The sequence below is a fragment of the Grammomys surdaster genome, unplaced genomic scaffold (genome assembly GCF_004785775.1).
Source record: "Grammomys surdaster isolate TR1022 unplaced genomic scaffold, NIH_TR_1.0 264, whole genome shotgun sequence".
Classification (NCBI taxonomy): Eukaryota; Metazoa; Chordata; class Mammalia; order Rodentia; family Muridae; genus Grammomys; species Grammomys surdaster.
In genome coordinates this window covers 6662580-6683082 of record NW_021604705.1, presented here as the reverse complement: position 1 = coordinate 6683082, position 20503 = coordinate 6662580, and the positions used below count along the sequence as shown (strand labels likewise).

Here is a 20503-nt window from a genome sequence, read left to right as displayed (position 1 = left end):
AGAGAGAGAGAGAGAGAGAGAGAGAGAGAGAGAGAGAGAGAGAGAGAGATATTATTTGATCTTATGATTGTTGATTTAATAATATTTCAGGATAAAAAACATGTAGTCTCATTTGTATTCCTATTTCCATAAACATTCAGTCAACTGGTAAATTTGTCAAGTTCTCTTCAAGACACATAATTATTCTATACTCAAACTTGCAATATAGTGTGATTAATTGAATTAATCAATTAGAAAGTTAAAAACTAAGGTGAGCTTTGAGGATAAGTCCATATAATCCTCTCGCTGCTGTTCAAGACAAGGAGACTGTGTTCCTAGACTTAAGTACAAGACCATAAGGGCAAGACAATACCACAGAGAGATGGTGATGCCAAAGCTCAATTCTCATTGTCATGGTATTTGACACAGTTTACTTCTATTTTCCATTAAGATGTCAATCAACTATAGTATAGATTTATGTCCTGAGGTATGTATTTTCAGACATTAAGAGAATGAAAACAGAAACCAACAATGCTATTTAGAGGCGGAGCTTTGGCAAGGAGATTAGAATTAAGGAAACCATCAGGATGGAGCTCACACATTTAAATATCAGTGTCACCAAGCAGGCAGGCAGGCAGATATACAGACAAACACATGCATAAGACCCTGTCTCTCTCCATACAATATCTTTTGTTGCCTCAAGACTTAGTTTACAAGAAGGCTACTCCTTGACGTAACACCTCACATTTGGACCAGAACTGTAAACCAAAAGTTACTTTTATTTTCAACATTCAAAGTCTGTAGTATTGACTTATTTGAAACAGAAAACAAACTAATACACCTTGTGATACAGGCAAGTGTTTGTTTCCAAATTTCTATCCTCACAAATCAATCACTTTGTTGCTATAGTGACAAAATACCAGGATGTATTCCCTTATTGCCAAGATTTTGTTTAATTCTACCATCAAATATGAGTGGAACTGTACACATGCTTGGATATCATGCTATCATTAAGTTACTAATCAGTGATTTTTATGTAAATGAAACAGTTCTCTATTGATTAGATTCACTACAATCAGATGAGCTTCCATGACCATCTCAAAGTCATATATATATAAAGTACTAGATGGATTTCATATAAGCAACATGCTTCCTAATTTTCTCTGAACCATGAGGCAAATAATACCAGCAGCTCCAATCTGGACCTTGGTCCTACAACCAATGCTGTTGAGTTCAGATAGAAACTAGACCATAATCAGAGAACCCTCCCATGCTAGGCTAAATTTCTGATCTACAAAACAATGAGTGACTTCATGTTGTTTGAAACTGTTAAATTGGTAGCAATTTGTTTCAAAAAAATAAAGCAAAAACTCGCAGAAAAAAATAAAATTCTGTTTAATTATTTCAATTAAATATTAACTTTTTACAGATAAATCAAATAACATCATTTTTTTTAAGTTCAAGAGATTTCTTCAAGTACTGTGACAGAATTATTCGGTAACTTCAACAATTGTGCCTTACCCTCAAGTTATGGTAGACAACCAAATACAATGACAATAACTCATATTGTTTGTGGTGGTCTCTTAGACATTCTGAACAACTGGTACTAACCTGGAAGCCTCCTTCCTGATGACTAGTTTTCACAAGGTTAAAGGTGCTATGCAGATTGTTGAGGGAAAAAAGCTATCAATGGGCATTCCCAACTGTAAATCCTGTAGATTACAATAACAACAGGCCTAACAAGTTCAATAGTTAATAATAGCACTAATGTCTTAGCATAACCAACTATCTGATTGGATTTAAGGCCCTTTCAATAGGACGGAAGTCATGCCTGGTGCTGAAAACTTAGCAGGAACACACAGAGGGAGACATCATTTACCCTATGGAAAAACCTACTAAAATTACTTTGCTAGGTTGATACTTTAATCTCACTGCCTTCTAAATTATCCTTATACCCTATAAATTAGTGCAATGCTCATCATTCATAAAACAGCTTCTTAGTGAAGTAGACAAAAGTTTTTAGAGAGAATCACAGCTGATCAAATTTTAGAAAGTGAGTAACTTAGGAGGAATGAGTCTTTCATGAGTCATCTATATCATACTCCTACTGGACTGACAGCTGTGGAAAGATCATAGAAGATGAGACAGAAAAACTGTAAGAGCCAGAGGCCTCAAGATTAAACAATGTCTCCTGGACATTGCAGGACCACTGCTCTCAGGAATTCAAAGCATCACTTGTTGTCTGCAAAAGACCTGCACAAACAAGCCAGCCAACATTCTAGCATGGATGAAGGAAGCTCTCAGGATAAGCTATTGGCAAGTGATGGCTGGTGAGAGAAAGAGGGTAAGATTTCTTTAGGAGTATGTTATCTATACTCTATTTGGTCACTCTAAAGCCATACAAATAATAGCAGCATAATTGGATTCAAAGGTGTGTGTGTGTGTGTGTGTGTGTGTGTGTGTGTGTGTGTATAGACAGAGAGAGACTGTAACAGACCTCTCTGTCTGTGAGTTCTTTGCTAACTTTTCAGCATAACACATGAGTTTCCTCCTATTGAAAGTCCCTTAAATCCAAAAATTTTAATCTTGTCTGTATAGAAAAAAATGTATCTTGATATTATATACCTTCTAGATACACCTGACATCTTTTGCTAACAAAGTTTATATATAATACATATCTATATATATACATATAGATATATAATCATAAAGGAAAGATCATACACTGAATATATATATTCATATATATATTCAATATATATTGAATATTTTTTTTCAAGAAGTTGGGTAGGGGCATGGCAGAAGGAAGTCCATGAGAAGTTGGAGGAGTAAATATGATCAAAAATCAATGTGTGTGTGAATTCTCAAAGAATAAGTTTTAAAATTGTAAAATATACAAAATGGCATGACTGTTCATATGTAGAACTTAACACCTGTTCAAATGTTTACATTTCATTGAGGCTCACAAAATGCTGTCCTTAATCAGTGTTCATTTGCTTTTCTTAAGAACTGAAGGTAAATAAAACAGTTCTGATACTTGAGTATGATTTAGTAAAAGCATCAGTCTAATAATAAAACCTTGTAAGATAGAGGGATAGAGAGATATAAATAACTTGTTGACACGTCTGGGAAGAAAATACATGCAACATGACATTAGAAATGAATTCAGCAATTTATCTGTAACTTTTAGACTCCGTTTCTCATCAATGTATTCTTGTTTATAATCACTTGTGGGGAATTTTCTAAGGCTTTTCTAAATGTTCCATGATAAAATTCCTCTCATTAAACTATTTTCAAATTTCTATAGATAGCTTGCTGTTTTGCTATGTGAAGAACAGATTCATATTAATGACACAATCATGGAGAAAAGCTCATCGGGTAAGTAAATCTAACAGAGTTTCGACATCACAGACGAAGCACAGCGATGACGGTGTTACCACTTACTCTAGGCCCATTGCTGTTTACCACCACATTAACAAATAATCAAAACTAAGTTTTCAAGCTCCCCGAATATGTCCACAACCTGGCATTAAACATCAAAACTTACTTTATTACTCAGACCAACTCATCTCAAAAGTGACTCTTCAGTTAGGAAAAGAATAATTTTAGTCTTGTCTGTATAGAAAAAAAAAAAGAGTGTATCTTGACACCATATGCCTTATAGATAGACTTGCCAGCTTTGGCTAAGAAAGTTAGCAGTGATATTGCTTTGTCAAGTGCCTTAAACTATCTTTAAACATGAATTCACTACCTAGTTCTTAAAGCACTCTAGCTCTACAGGGTTAAGACTATACAGGAAATGTGAGTAGGAAGTCACCAGGCTGCATGTAAAGCGCAGGTAGGCCGGTGGTAAAGGTAGCATTGTAATGGCACTGCTACCTTGTTCTGATACCTTCACAAAGCCAGTTTCATCTTCTTTGAAACAGTGTCAATCATGTATCCCTGAGCCTTTAAGGAAGGCTTATTATTCTCTTTGGACCTAAATTTAAGATAAGAATTTACTTGGAGAAAGTTTTTGATACATACTATATGTACCTTTTCTTATCTTCTGAAAAAAGGAAATGCTAGGGAAAAGTTAGATTGAAAAGTTGCTAAAATATTTGTAGATTAGCAAATCTGAGGTTAATCAATATTATATTTTTTCTATGAACCTCAAATTAACATCAATTGTGTGATAATATCCGGGTACAGATAGTATCTAACAATCATCAACTTGCATCCCACTGAGAGCAAAAGATAAATTTGAAAACATAAAAATTTGTAAATAAACTCATTTTTAAGTGTAAAGACCAAAAGAAAAAAAGATCATAATAAGATTACATAATGAAAATTCTAAGGGTAAGTATTATTATTAAATATTGTTTCAAGGTAGACCTCATTAAGATAAAATTTAGGCAAGTAATTTTAAAACATAATTTCCCATTTTTGCCTATATAAAAATGTACCCCTAAAACCTGTAAGTTTACCTCATGTCATGCCTTAAAAAAGGAGGTATAGAACAGCAGTCAGGGGATAGACCAGAAAGGGGTAGTGGCTGAGCTGTAAAGGAAGATTAAAGAATAATAATAACAAAAATCCAAAATAAATAAATAAATAAATAAATAAATAAATAAATAAATAAATGTTGAGCAATCCATGTACTAAAACCTTTACTAGTGCTTTAAGACTCCTTGTACTCAGGCCGGTGAGATATTTCAGTGAGTAAAGGTGTTTGTCACCAAGCATGATGACCTGAGAATGACTCCCAGAACCCATATGTTGGAAGGAGAGAAACAAATTCCGAAAGTTGTCTTCTGGTCTAATATGTGACATGGCATACTCCTAACACATCTTAATAAATAAATACATACACACAGAAATAATTAAATAGATTTAAAACCCTAGTAGCCAACATGAGGCCAAATAAGCGAGCCACACCATTTGTGATTACAGTTGTAATAGTAATAACAGAAAGCATGAAGGCAAATCTACATTCCTTTTATCAAAAATCCTGGGGTGGGGTGTTCTATATCAAACAAATGTGAATTGCCCACATATCACATATACAGATTTTGATAGTACCAAAGAAACTAGTCCATATGTCATAGGGTTTGCATTCTTGTGAGCTCGTAAGTATAGAGAGAGCATTGTAGTCAAATTATGAGAACTGGATATGTTATGAGGAAGCATGAAATAGGGAACAGGAGAAATAATATTTGAGATGAACTTGCACATGGGAACATGATGTAAGAAATCAGAGGGAGAACACATTAGGAACATGGAGACAGGCATAGACAATTAAAAGGGTATACCTGCAGAAAATATTAAGTATAGTATCTATGAAGAAATAAAGTGAAACAACTTAAGAGATTCAGCATACTGGTAATTAGAAATTTTTGGAGGTTAAAACTTGAGGGTCTGGAATATCTCACACAAAGTATTAAGTGTTGACTACAGTAACAAAGACATCTTTAGCTGAAAGACTTGTAAGGAGGTAAAAGACACTGCTTCTGGAATGTAAACATTAGAGACTGGGTGTGCTTCTCGTGCTGCCTTACAGAAGGAAGACACAGGAAAGAAGTCAACCCACCTTAGTGCATGGGAAGACAAAGTGTCAGTGCAAAGGAATTCTTCCCTAGACAGTGCAGTTCATCAAGCTGGAGGCAAAGGAAAAATGTTAGGAAAATGAAAATGAGGTTTTCAATAGTTAATAATGCCAGCCAGTGCTGCCAGTGCCTATGCAAAAGAGTAAGTAGTGATTCTGGCATTGCAGACATCCTCTGAAGTCATGATTCATTCTATCTTAACTAATTCCAAATGTTTATTGAGGGTCACGGTGTCAAGGCAATACACCTTAACATGCTGTGTCACAATGCCTCTGTGAATGTTTTTACAGAGCAGTGATTTGCTCATCATTGCAAAAGGGGCCAATAAACTGCAGGACTAGATTCGAATCTAGTTTAAGTTCAAGGTTGAGTCTTCAACCATCATGCCATATTATCTGAAAGGATAGTCATGAGACTTTAAACTACTCAATACAACACTAAATGACCATGAGACAACAACAGAGGCTGTAGAAGATACGCTTCTATGAGGCGAAGAGAACACAATCTGAAGCTGTTTTTTCTCTCCTTCTGTTAGGCTTTGTATGTATACAATGCATTCTGAACAATGTAACTTATCTAATTAACAAGCTTTCCTTCATCTATTTTGTTCCTGTTTTTAAACATGCATGGTTTTGCAGCACATGATTTAGCAACTAAAGAAAATTTGTTTACTCATAATGGCAAAACATTTCAGAAACATATCTCTACCTCAGCATTTCTCAATGAGTGTCTTCCAGAAATTGAATTCTGCCAAATCAAATTTTGCAATGTAATAAACTTGGTTAAAATATATGTCCTTGTTGTAATACTCCCCATAGCAGTAAGTAACTTACATGAATACAATTCATGCCCCTTAATGGAATTAAACTAGAAATATTTTCAAACTTTGTTAATCTCTAAGCATATTTTTTCATATCTCGTAAGACTGTGTCAATAAAGTACATTTTCTATAAAGATAAAAGTGATTGTAATCCATTTGCCAAGGACACTACATGATTGCATTGGGAATATTAGTAAATATGTGTACATTGAATTTCATTATCACAAGAATATTGGCTTTAAGTGGCTTTGTGTCTGATGAGTAAATGAAACTTTGAAATAGAGAATTTCTTTCGCCGGGCGTTGGTGGCGCACGCCTTTAATCCCAGCACTTGGGAGGCAGAGGCAGGCGGATTTCTGAGTTCGAGGCCAGCCTGGTCTACAGAGTGAGTTCCAGGACAGCCAGGGCTATACAGAGAAACCTTGTCTCGAAAAACCAAAAAAAAAAAAAAAAGAGAATTGCTTTCAAAAAAGTTTCAAAACATGATCATATGTTTGTTTTGCATGGTTCAGTTGACACTGTTTTCTTCAGTGTTTTAAATGCATTATATGGGACTCAGATGACATTGAGTGATATGTACATAAACGATTTTGCAGAAATGCAATTTTATGAAGGGTGTTATTTTTATTATACTCATGCATTGTTTTACATAGATGAATTAATCATTAAATGTTACCTCCCAGATAATCATCATTGGAAGACCAGTGTAATGAACACTGAGAAAACAGCCAAAATTAACAAGCATTCTTGTTGTCTATCAGGTGAAAAGGCATATTGTTTACACAGTTCTAACTCTGCATTTCCACGGAGTGGTTCAGATAGAGTATTTCTATTTAAGCAGACACAAAACAAAGCTGCTAAGGTATCACTTGGAGGTGATAAAGGAGGAATGGATGCAATATGTTGAAAACATTGTTCCACATGTAGACTTGTGATGGCAAGCTGGACATGGGTAGAAGTATAAAATTTATTTGAAATAGTTAAACAGAAAAAGTACTCCAAATGAACAGAAACATAACTTCATGATTTAAAAAGAAAACCTGAGTGCTTGTTTTGGTTTGATTGTTTATATCATTATTAGTAGTAATATATTATTATTGTTGCTATTATTTCAGATGTCTGTTAGTATGCTCATGAGTGAAAGGAAGCATGTGGATTTGGTTCATGGGGAAGTGAGAAGGAGCTGATGGAATCTGGGAGAGTTGAGACCATAATCAGAATACACACAGGAAGAAATCTATTTTCAGTTTTAAAAAGGATAATATTTACAGTCATATTAACCTATGACTTCCATTAACTACTAATTTATTAATATAATTACTAGTGTGCAAAAGCCTAGAAGGGCCTTAAATGAAAATCTGTTTTCTCTGTGACTCCCTAGATTGGTTAATAAAAACGCATGTCTTCTCAGAGTTTACTCTGATACTTTCTCATGATATGCAAAAATACAACACAGGATGGAGCCTGGGAACTCTTATGGACTAATAGAAGAAAGAATTGCAGCCCTGAAGAGGATAGGAACTCCACAGGAAGACCTGCAGAGCCAACTAACCTGAACCCGAGACTCTCAGAGACTGAACCACCAAGCAACCTAGGCCTCCTTGCTCATAAGTAGCAGATGTGCAGCTTGGCCTCCATGTGTGTCCAGAACAACTGTAACGAGGTGCTATCCCAAAAGCTGCTGCCTGTAAGTGGGATATGTTCTTCTAGCTGGGATGTCTTATTTGGTCTCAGTTGGAAAAGAAGTCCCTAACTTTGTAGAGACTTGAAGTGCCAGGGTTAGAGAATACCCAAGGGAGCCCCAAGGGGAAGGAGAAAGGGAGAAGGATTGTGGGAGGGGGTGACATGGAGAGGGCCAGTGACCAGCATGTAAAGTAAATAAGTAAAAAAATAAAAATCAAATAATAAAAGAATACATCAGAGAAACATAATTAGGTGTCATACAGATCCCTAGGCAGAACTCAGCGGCTGCACTAATTCTCATGGGCTATCAGTTCCCTGTGCAGGTCACTTTTGCTTCCTTCTGCTTGCTTTGGTTTGCTAACCTTATCAGTACTTCTTCTCTATGTTGAGAAAGAGAAAACGATTCAGCAATCTCTATATTAATATTCTATACACTTGGCAGTATATATAAGCAATGCAAGGCCCTAGCTTCTCACTACCCCACAATTTCTCAGGCTTACATTTGCAGCAGGCAGTCACAAAGGGAGAAATCTATCTCTATGGTACACAAAGTAAGCTAGCTTGTTCCTTGCACTTATTGCATCAATTCCACACACATGATATTCCTCACACTTTACCAGAACCCACTATGTCTATACTACCACTTTCACCGTACTTTTTATGGGGGTGGGTAGAGGAAACTGATTCAAATATGAATCTCATGCCCTCTACTATAATATAATAGCATTCATATTATCTGACCCATAGCCAAGGAAGTTTACTAGCTACAAGATGTAGAAAGTCCCCAACTTGCTTTTTGTCATGGTGTTTATCACAGCAATAGAACCCTTAACTTTTAACCTTTAACTTGTAACTAGTAACCTATGCTTTTGAGCCCAGCTCCCAGAGCCCACTTCAACCTTATAAACACAACCAGGTAATTCAGCCACACTGTCCTATGGAAAATAATGGTGATTAGCTCCCCTTAGTTACAAGTTCTTAGGACTTAAAATCCTAGTAATTACCAACTGATATGTGAGCAAGAGTGCATAGAACAAGTGGTCTTTTTCTCTAGTTCCATGAGTTATTTAAACAAATAAAGTCAATATTGATTTAACCCCTAAACTAAATCTTTCTTGTTTGATAAGTGAATCCCTCACATTCTCATTTTAATTCCCAAAGTAGGGCTTAAATGACCACAAAAATTATAGAGAAAGAAGTATGTAGCATAATGTTTTTCTATTCAAACACCTGCTCTGTCAGAGTGATGAGGAAAGGGGCATGGGTGACCTCAATTGTGATTTTAAACAATGTTGGCACAACACACAGATCTTGGACCACACTTACATTCATCTTATAATTAAAGGATAAGATATAAATAAAATCTAGTAAGAAAAGAAATACTAGCTGCAAGCGACAATTTTATAACATCTTAAACTTCCGGATGGATAAATACTCTTTACAATGATGCACAAAGTTCAGAGAATCTGAGTGAGTAAGAGCTTCCTGGGAGCTGTGTTTCCTCATTCTCCTTTATGAGAATTTATTATTTTATTTGTGTGTAGTTGAAAGACATAGAAAGAAGCCTTTTAACAAATTCTCAAACAATAAATTGCTCTGGTTGAAGCAAAAAGAAACAATAGGCAGGAGTAGTGGGGGGGGCTACCTGTTTCCATATCTCCCACAATATAATTTAATCCTCCATGGTCCTTATTCTTGATTTACTACAAGCAAGTTTTCCTTGGGAAATATTCAAAATATAAATATATACATATAAAAATTCTGTTTCTTTAGAAAAAACTGATAATCTAAATCATTAATAAGAGGATAATGTATATAATGAAATATAAATTCACAGAATTGAGTCATGAATATTCATTTAGATGACATTAAAGGTGTTTAATGACAGAGGAAGTGTTACATGTTCACTGGAGTACAGAGATACCATGCAGACTAGAATATTAACTGTTTTTAAATGCATTAGAAATGAGGATGGGGTAAGGGGACAACATAGGAAATGTAAATAAAACATCCAATAAAAAAAATAAAAATAAAAAAAAGAAGAAAAACAGGGCCTTCTAGCAGAGTTAAATATGCTAGAAAATAAAAAGGAAGCCACTGACTCTACATTAAGGAATAACATTTCTTTGTACTTTAGGAATAAGTGTTAATATCTTGAGAATATGCTTCCTAAACTAATAGTACACTGAATCACAGGAAAGTATATCACAAAGTGGGAAAAACATAGAGACTAAATAAAGATTAGAGGTATGGATTTTCCCAGTGAAAGACAGAAGGAAAGTACTTAGTATGAACAGTGGGATCATGGTGTAAATTAAGCCTAAAATATTTAAATATTTTAATATTTGACAGAGTTTTCATAATCACGATGAGTTAAAGGTTATATGTGCACATTAACATATAAACAAATAACATTTGTGTGTGTGCGTGTGTGTCCATCATTGTGTGTATAAGCTATAATTCTTTCCTTGAACTATACACATGTTTGTTAAGAAAATATAAAAATTACAGTTTTGTTTTCGATAGTGCTGTTTGCTTTACAGCTATTTCCATAAACGCATTGTGTTGACACCATAAGGATCCTCATTAAAGGGTACTGTTTTGGTTTTGGGTTTACAGCTTAAATGAATGCAGGTGTACTAGGAAAAATATTACGCTCATGATGAATGGACACACAGCAACCCATACTATCCTTCTGAAGCAATGAAAAAATTAAGTTTTGTTTCGTGTTTTACATTTACATTGAAGGTAATTTGTAAAAGTAAAAATGAGTGTAGGCGATAGTCTTTCATTTACCTCAAGAATGGAAAGAGTTGGAGCCAGGGTACCTGCCTCTGGTGTATGTGGAGGGTGGAATGAAGAGAAAGAGAAAAGAGAGGGAACTTCATTTTAAATAAATTTATCTTTAAAAAGTAGTGCCCAAACAATAAAATGATTCTGTGATACAAGTTCTTCCTCATCAGTTCTCCCTGAGATCAGAAATGGTGAACTGAAATAGCACTTAGGTAGTTTTGATTTGTATAAAAGTAAAGAACAATTATTCTAACTATCAAAGTATTGTTTTATTTACCTAATACAGTCGTGATCATTTAACATTTAAGTTCCCTATATCTAACTATTCTAATAGTCTTAGTATAATACTAATGCTTATCCACCTGTTCTTTTTTAAATTTAATTTCATTTTTTACTTATTCACTTTATATCTCTCTCATGGTCCAACTCCTGGCCACCCCTTTCACAATCTTATATGACTATGTTATCAGATATAGTCACAAACTACATTATGGTTGTTTCCATTTTGAAAAAGTGTTCTTTATATCTCCTCATTAACCACAGAAATACATGTGTCTTTCACAGCCCCAGAATACTCTGTGATATCAACAAACATCACCAACACACATATAGAGAATCTAAATATATCACATGTAAACCACTAATTTCATCAGGTGATATTCTTAACCCACACAAAGTTTTTAATTCATATTGTGTATGATTCTAGTCAACTAAAGTTCCTTTTGAAAATGTGTCAGGGACCATGGCGAGGTAGCACATGCTACCTCAGTGCCTGGGAGGCTGAAGCAAGTTCCATGCCAGCCCAGGCTACAGAGTAAGACCTTCAATCAAAAGTAAAGTAAAAGTCATCTTAAATAATTAGCCACGATAAAGACAGAAGAGAGACTAAAAAAATAATTAAATAAGAAGAACTAAGTGTTAAAAATTTTCAATGAGCTTTCTATATGAAAAATGAAGAGCCTTCCAAGCTTTGTCTATAATTCATGAACGAATAGGATCAGCGTGATTTTAATTTTTCATCATAGTCCATCTCTTACTTTTACCCTAATAACCCACAAAACACAAAGAACAAGAATTCAAAATAACATGTGGATGAAATAATTTTACATCCTCTAACCTATCAAGATTCATTCCTTTCCTTCAGTAGAAACATACTTCCTTGCTCAGAAATTCGGGTCCCCAAAAATTCAGAATAACTGCTATAGATTTTCATTCGTATGTAACGTAGGTATTCCTTACCTCAGTCAGGTGGGGTGTTGGGTTAAATCCACAGAAATTGCAAACTTGATTCTTGCATTCTGTGCAGGTGTTGAAATTGGGAGGATCCTGAGACCCTATGTTGAGTTCAGTTCTGCAGAGAGGACAGGCTGGTTTGGGTTTGGTGGTCTTGTCTGGCTTATGGGTGAGGACAGCCTTTTCGGGCTCTGTAGGTGGAGGTTTGCTGACCTTCCCAGGTGGAGGCTTTTTGTCCTTCTCTGTCTTCTTCACTGTTGGAGCTTGCTCAGGTTTGGACTCTTCAGTTGTCGGGGCTTTTGTTTCTTTCTTTACAACAGTCGTTTTGGCAGGTACCGGTGGGAGCTGACCAGTGGACTTCGGTGGTCCCTGAGCAGCATGAGTCTGTGGAGTAGGGGCTTGCTTGGATGGGACAGCTGGCCCAGTCTGTGGATGAGGTGCTTGCTGACCTGCTGTGGAAATTAAGTTTGATGCTTGGCTAAAGATGGATGCTCCAAAACCGAATAGTTTCCCTGTCACAGTTTCTTGAGGAGTTGTGGGCTGTGATTTGGGGGCATCAGTGATACCACCTAGATTCAAACTGAACCGTCTTGACTGTTCCTGAGGCTTCGGGGGCTGCTGAGACTGGGGTGTGGCTTGGCCAGTGGCAGGTCGTGTGCCAGAGGGTGTTGGTGATCCTTTTGGCACTGGCTTTGTATCTGGTTTAGGGATCACCTTGGTTTGTGCTTTTTTAGGCTCCTCCTTCTGAATTGGATCAATGTGTTTTGGATCCTTGCTCTCAGAACTGGGTCCAGGATGTGAGATAATTTTTGAGTCTGATGCAGGCCTGGGCATGGCTTTAGAATCTAGTGGGGTGATTTTTTCTCCTGTTGGTGGGAAACTTTGTGAAGGTTTGGTAGAGTCTGTTTTCAAAGGAGGAGCTGTTTTCACTTGAGCCTGTGACTGTGCTTGAGAGCTCAGAATATCAGGCTTTGCTGTCACTGCTGATGCAGCTTGGGTGTCTGTAGTCTTGGGCTGCTTTGGTTCAACATCTGCAACAGGGGCCTTGGCTTGTTCAGGGAGGGGTGCAGAAGGCTCCTTGGGAGGGGCTGCTTCTGGTAAGGCCTCTGCCACTGGAGGCTGTGGGGCTGTAACTGGGCTAGGTCCATGAAGGGTTGGCTGTTTCACCAGTGGGGGTGGCTTTTTTGACTCCGGTGGCTTTTTCGACTCCAGTGCTTTGGGGCTGTCCTGTTTGGATGGAGGTTCCTTCTTTGGGGAAGCCGGCTGAGATGGTACAGGTGATTTGCTGGCTGTTGCTGTGGGTACTGAGGCAGCCTTTGGGGTTGGCTGCGGTGAGGATGGGATTGTCGCCAGTTCCCCTCCTAGAGCTCTTTGCATCTGACAGTTTAAGCAGAGCCACTCTTTGATCTGGAAAAAACACATAACCATCATCACTAAGATAACAAGGAAAAATCCAAAAAAGTGTCTTAAAAGCATGCCTGTTGCCACTATTAAGTCTCCTTCCTCCAAGAATCAAATATACTCATCACCCAGGTGAGTGAGTTTTAGAAATAGAATGTAATATATAAAAATTATGAATTTTAACTTATTAGATTCCATTAGTACGTTATGATATGTATTTTTTCTGCTGTTGGCATACCACCAGGTTTTAGTTATACAACCCAGAGCAGGCTTGTCAAATTATGAAAATACTGCTGATTTCTTAAATTGGGGGAACATTATTTCTACTTCCAAGTCAACATATTCACATATCTGAAAATAAAAATTAACCAAGGTAAGCTAGGAAGAGACAACTAAGGCTAACTCTGATTATCACAAATAATACGATTTAGCAAAGAAAATGTTGTTTCCTTGTAAACATTATCAAGATATTTAGAAGATAAGTGTTTTAGATAGTAAATAATGCATACAGAGAGAGAACAAGAAGGTTAACACACACACGCACACACACACACACAAAATTATACCTGTATTCCATAATTTATTGGTTGTGAATAATTGAAAACTTTCAAGAAGACAGGGTATCAAGTAAGGGAGGGGGTTGCCATCCCACAGTCAAAATTCTGACCCGTAAGAACTGCAGGGATGGACATGGAAAGGATCCTGAGGAAAAGAAGGTCCAGCGACAGGCCCAAAGTGGGATCCAGCTGAAGGGGAGGTCTCAAGGCCTGACACTATTACAGAGGTTATGAAGAGACCTATGATGGCTGTCCTCTGAAAGACCGAACAAGCAGCTGAGTCAGATGCAGATATTTATACCCAAACAATGAACAGAAGCTGCTGACCCCTGTGGTTGACTTAGGGAAAAGCTAGAAGAAGCTGAGGAGGAGGACAACCCTGTAGGAGAATCAGCAGTCTCAATTAAGCTGGACCCCGAGATCTCTCAGACAGTGAACCACCAACCAGACAGCATACAGCAGCTGATAGGAGGCCCCCAACACATAGACAGCAGAAGACTGCCGGGTCTGCGTTTTGTCAGAGAAGATGCACCTAACTCTCAAGAGACTGGAGATTCCAGGGAGTTTAGAGGTCTGGTGGGGTGGGGAGTGGGGATATCCTCATGGAGGGGGGGGCGGTATGGGATGCGGAACAGTCAGAGTGTGGACCAGGAGGGGAATAAAATTTGGAGTTTAAAATAAATAAATAAATAAACAAATAAATAAATAAGAAAATAGTTACGCATCGTAGACATATACATGACTGTTCACTGACAGTAAATTAGTTAATGCCAGGTATGTTTTTGTTTTTTTCGTAACTCATACAATGTAATTATAGATAGCTGAGAACATGATGCTAAGCCCTAAATGTAAAAAAAAAAAATTATAAGATAATTTAAAAGTATGACTATCTAACATTTTGTATGATTCCAAAAATGTTTCATAGGAATGCTTTACAAATTATCTATATAATACAGCATGGTGGGGGATAGTATTATTCGACCCATAGGCAATGGGAAAACTGTCAACTAGTAATAATGTAATACTAAAGCACTGGCTTGCCAAACAACATATTCTTTATTTCAAGCAATTATCTTTTGGAATAAAATTTAATCAATATTTCCTAAAACTATCAAGGCACTGCTCCTCTTCTTCTTCTTCTTCTTCTTCTTCTTCTTCTTCTTCTTCTTCTTCTTCTTCTTCTTCTATTTTTGAGGCAGGGTATTGCTGTGTAATCCACTAACGTCAGTATCCTGAGAACTGGGATACAGGTGTGCACAAATAAAATTATTTCAAACCCTGACTCAATATAAAATGACTAAGCCATCTCCTAAAAATCAAACTCAGGATGGGACAATTCTAAGATGTCTTATTTCTATTGTAAAAATTCAATTAAATTTTAAATATTCACAGTAAGAAGTTAGTCCATTTGTTTTCAGTAAGTGTCAGGCACTCTATTGCTACCTTTAACTGTTAAAACACTGCCTCAGGTGATACAAACCTGCCTCTGAGTCTCTGTCCTGCCCAGGAGCACCTTGAACCTCTGAGTAACTTTCCTCTCCCTTTGTAGCACCAGGATTACAGGCCTGTGTACTATAGGAGATTAAACCCAGGCCTTCAACACATGCTAGGCAAGTTCTATGCAACATACTCGTACATACAGCTATATCTGTATTCTCTATCTTTACCTCCCCACATGTCTGAAGCATTTCAAAGAGTAAATAACTTTTGCATAAATAAAGCTTGAAATCAAAAAGTAACTAAATAATCACTGCTTCTGTAAATTCTTTGGTGAAGTCAGGCAGGCCTGAGGTCTAAATTAACCTTCATTCCATTCCAATGCAACTGGATGAAGAAAGACCTCTGTAAATAAGCAGGTTCCCACTACCCAAACTGACAATTAGAAATATATTGCTATTCATTTTTCCTCATGTATTTTTCCACATTCTGACTTAAATAGCTCATACTCACATAACCAAACAAAAGTAAATATAATTTAATTAGATCGCCAAGTCTTTATAAGTAGTGTAACTGATTTTCACCTAACCAGCAAAATATCTGTTAATTATGTGATGTATATTCAAGTTAATAAATATAAATTACATATTTTTAGGGCTAAGTCTTATTCACATCATTCCCTTTCATTATTATTAACAGTTGCCATAGCCAGCATGGATGTGACACTAAATCACTATTAATTTCTTCACTCAACTCTTCACTGAGCACTTTGAATGGTTGAATGGTGCACATACCTTTGAAAAAGAGAACAAAACTTCCACACCTATTGGTAGCTACGATTCAGTGAGAGGTCAGAAGACAAACACATGGTAAGGTGTAATGTAACACTAAGAGTTCAGAGATAGAAAAGAAATGTTTACAATATTGTGAGGATTTCTTCTTTCCTGGTAGTTTCTGTCTCATGTTTGTAGTTGTACGAATGTTGAGGTGATGAACTTGAACTTAGGAGTAAAATTGGAAATTCTTCTGTAGGGTGACCACTGGGGCTTCATGTCTGTCATTAGTTCTTAAGTGCATCTTTGGTTAACTTTAAAATGGTCATACTACCACAGCATAGATAATGTCTAATGTAGATAATCTCAGGGAAATGCATTTTATATGTTTAAATGAAGCCATTGGTTGTAGCTTATAAGTGAATGAGTACTTAACACAGGTGCTATGGAAAGGGAGGTAGAATACATGTGTGACTTGTCCATTCACAGACAGTTCTCTTAGTACATCTGTTCACTGAACACACTTTACTGCCTTATTTTTGATCTCTTCAATGCATTTTTTACTTTTGTAAATAATACATGAGACATTTCATCCTTCTATATTCTGTTTTACTACTAGAATAAGAGTCAAAAATCATTGCCTACAGTTATGATAATACAGCTTTTTGTACTTTTAGAATGTATCAAGAGCCTTCTTTTAATTTAACTGTATTGATCTTATCTCATGAATATCTAAATGACTCTTATGTCAGTACTTAACAATTTTATACTCATGCAACACACACGACACACACCACACACACACAACACACACACACACCACACACACACACACCACACACACACACACACACACACACACACACACACGCAGAGAGAGAGAGAGAGAGAGAGAGAGGCATGTGCCTTAATACATTGAACAAATGATAAAATTTACAACCAGCCAACTGGTTGTGTTAATTAATTACATAAATAACCAAAATAATAGTGAGCCAACTTTGACACAGTTCGGCTTCTACAAGAGCACAAGAGAAAAGTAATGTTACTGCCCTCTTGTTGCCCAACTTACAAGTGTCATAATTTACTACAGTCCAGTCATATCTCTCTCTCTCTCTCTCTCTCTCTCTCTCTCTCTCTTCCTCTCTCTTTCTCTCTCTCTCATTGGCCCTTACATCTTAAATAGTTTATACTTCCTTAAAATAATTTTTAAGATGAGCAAGAAAGTGGTTATCTCTAGCTTTTACTATCAAGACATGCTGTCAATGTTCTTATGCTAGCACTTACATAGTTACACTTTGACAAGATGTACGGCTAAACTCCCAAAGCATTTAAACACCCAATGGAAAGGACTCCCTTACGTTTCCCTTGATCCCCAAAGTGTATTTGACCTTCTCACTGTCATGACCTCAAAACAGTTTAGCTGATACAAGTTATAGAAATTAAAAATGTTCAATTTTGTTTACTGTAGCATTTCTTTTTATGCTATGGTTTACCACTGTTACCACAGCCAACATAGAATCTTTAGTATTTGTTACATGGTTCCATTCAATTCTCACTAGAACCCTATCCTTAATTCTGGACAAGACAGTCATCTCCATGTGGATTTAAACTGAAAAGAATAATTGCATAGCCACTAATATTTCTTGTATCTGTAAATAGTAACTTCATTAATTTTCTTTCAAAGGTAAGCCCTTGTCACTAACTCTGCCTGAGCAGAGGTACCTGTTACACCATCATCAGCTAAAATGTTTGCTGCCAGTTACACAGGTAGCTATGTCTCTGACAACCACCCCCTCATTTCTTATGAGTGTATCTTCATTCTATGGTAGCTATGAGTGAGGACTTTGAAAAATGATAGCTCCTACGAGACCCCAAAGGCTAAAAATAAAAACCTAGTGCCTGGAATGGGCTACCTTTTTGGAATTGTTTGTCAGCGAGGACTCATATACTCAGAAATATTACCAGTTATTCACAGTGCTACTGGTTACTTTCAGAAGTTGACAATAAGAATGTAAGCTGAAGATACCACATATATGAATCATAGCATATAAAGATACTACATTAGTACTGACTACAAATGCCATTCCTGCAAGGCAGTTTTCTTTGCGCTAGAACATTCTATGAACATTTTTCATGAGGAAAGTATTCATCAATCTTAACCAGCTAAGAATCCTGTGAACTACAAAAGTAATTGGCCCAGAAAGTTTCCCCAGGATGCAATAGCAGCATGAACATCATGGAGGCAAATGACAACTTTCTGAGAGGATTTATGTTCTGATCCACAAGATGAAACCTGGAATCATTATTAAGGCCAAGAGTCTGTGGATGTCATAGACTTTATGATGGTAATAGGACTCCCTACAACCATCATCCTCCTAAAAGGATTTAGTATTAAACTGACTTATAATTATACCCATAGGTCAATGCGTCTCTCCACCTTCATCTGAGAATCTTCTATTTGCAACAGATGGGGATTAACATAGAGACCCACCACTGCTCAAAGTTGAGAAAATAAGAGCTTACAGAATGTCTCTTCCTAACTGAACATCTATATCACATACTCTTTCCCAAGGCTTAGAGATCACTGCAGAAGGAGGGAAAGGAGTACATATGTTGGAAGCCCATGGATAACTACAATGAAAGGGCATCTTGGACATCATAGGGCACTTCTTTATCTTGGTTGTGACAACACACACAAGACTTGTGCCAACTTAAAACAAACTAAATCTCAACATGGAGAGAGGGGATAGTCACAAAAACTCATCCCTAGCTCCTGGCTACTGACATTTGATAGCTTCTAGGAAAGGGAGAATCAGTTTCCTTTCAGAGAGTAGTTCCTTGTAAGTCAACCATATTCCAGTGAATGGCTGCATTCACGAATATATGGGCATCAAACATCAGACATCATAGCTAAAAAAAAAAAAAAACAATAGCGACAAAGTGGTGGGTAGGAAAGGGGAGTGAACCTGGGAAGATTGGGCACAGGAAATATGAGCAAAATGGAGAGTATTAGTTCCCAAAGAACTAATAATTTCTTAAAAGAAACATATTAGTCCCCAATTGCTACTTCCTGCTTTCACAGAGATGCAAACAACTACCCAGTTTTGTTGTCACAAGCAGTACTCCTCCCTGATGGTACATTTTCACCATCTACATCTATTTAAAAACAAAATAATGAACCTGGTACTACAGGAGCTTTCAACCATCATGGCCTGGAAGTACTCTTATTGTCACTATGTTTGCAATAAAAGGAAAGACTACAACATGATTAAATAGGTCTCAAGCAGAATGTCCTAAAATTCTCGATTATACAAGACAAATAGCAAAATAGTCAACTTTAAGTTCCTGACAGGATAATTTATAGAAAATCCATAGATGAAATAAAAGATATGAAAGCACATTTATTTAATAAACTAACTCAATTAGCCCTGTGGAATGGGAGGCTAAAAGAAAAGCACAGCACTGTTATTCACTCGGTCTCCTGGCTTAATATGCTACATTAATGCGGGTAAGGGAGAGGTCGGAAAGTGCTTCTGCTCATTCTCCAGTCACTGTGTATATTAATAGAGATCTACACACAATAACCTAATAAACCTCCCTGATTAACACAGGCTCAAGATCCCCTTTCTGCTGAGCCCTTGTATCAGACCCTGGAAATACAAAAAGTTTAGTTTCACTGGCTAAGGTTCAGGGAGAACAATCAATGTCTTATTTAGACCACAAGTTTATTTGTGACTATCACATATAGAATTTCAATTAATGGTTGCCAATTTAAAAGTTGTACCAAAACTACTGATTACCAAAAAAAAAATTATACCTCCTAACTTCATGTCCACAATAGTAAAGATAGTGAACTTGATACATCTACTCAATAATATCAAAGTAGATTTTAGAGACCCAGAGAAAAATCACATTCCTATTCTGAAGTATTGTTAATCTTTTTCAAAATGCACATTTTTTTATTCTTTTGGAATCTCTAAACATGTGTATTAATGTGTTTAGCTTCGAAATAGAACATAAACCTCTTAACACAACAATGGTTAAAACAAACAAACAATACCCTCCAAAACAGCAACAACAACAAAGTTCCACTAAAGTAAGATTAAAATTCACCTAAAATTTATAATGGTTGGTTTGCTCAACTTAGATGACTGACATCCTTGAAATAATGGAACATCAAAAGAACAATGCAGGCACTGATATCTGCTGGTGTTCATATTCACTGTAGGGACTGATATCTGC

The 20503-nt window shown here is 36.6% G+C and overlaps 1 protein-coding gene across 2 annotated transcripts in view; it reads right to left on the bottom strand.

The window, feature by feature from the left end:
* Positions 1–20503, bottom strand: part of Pclo (piccolo presynaptic cytomatrix protein) — a 340751-nt gene that overhangs the window by 302845 nt on the left and 17403 nt on the right. For both annotated transcript variants that reach the window (XM_028776071.1, XM_028776072.1), the window contains exon 4: positions 12100–13500. In XM_028776071.1, coding sequence (XP_028631904.1) covers positions 12100–13500 — 1401 coding nt within the window. The remainder of the gene's footprint in view (positions 1–12099; positions 13501–20503) is intronic.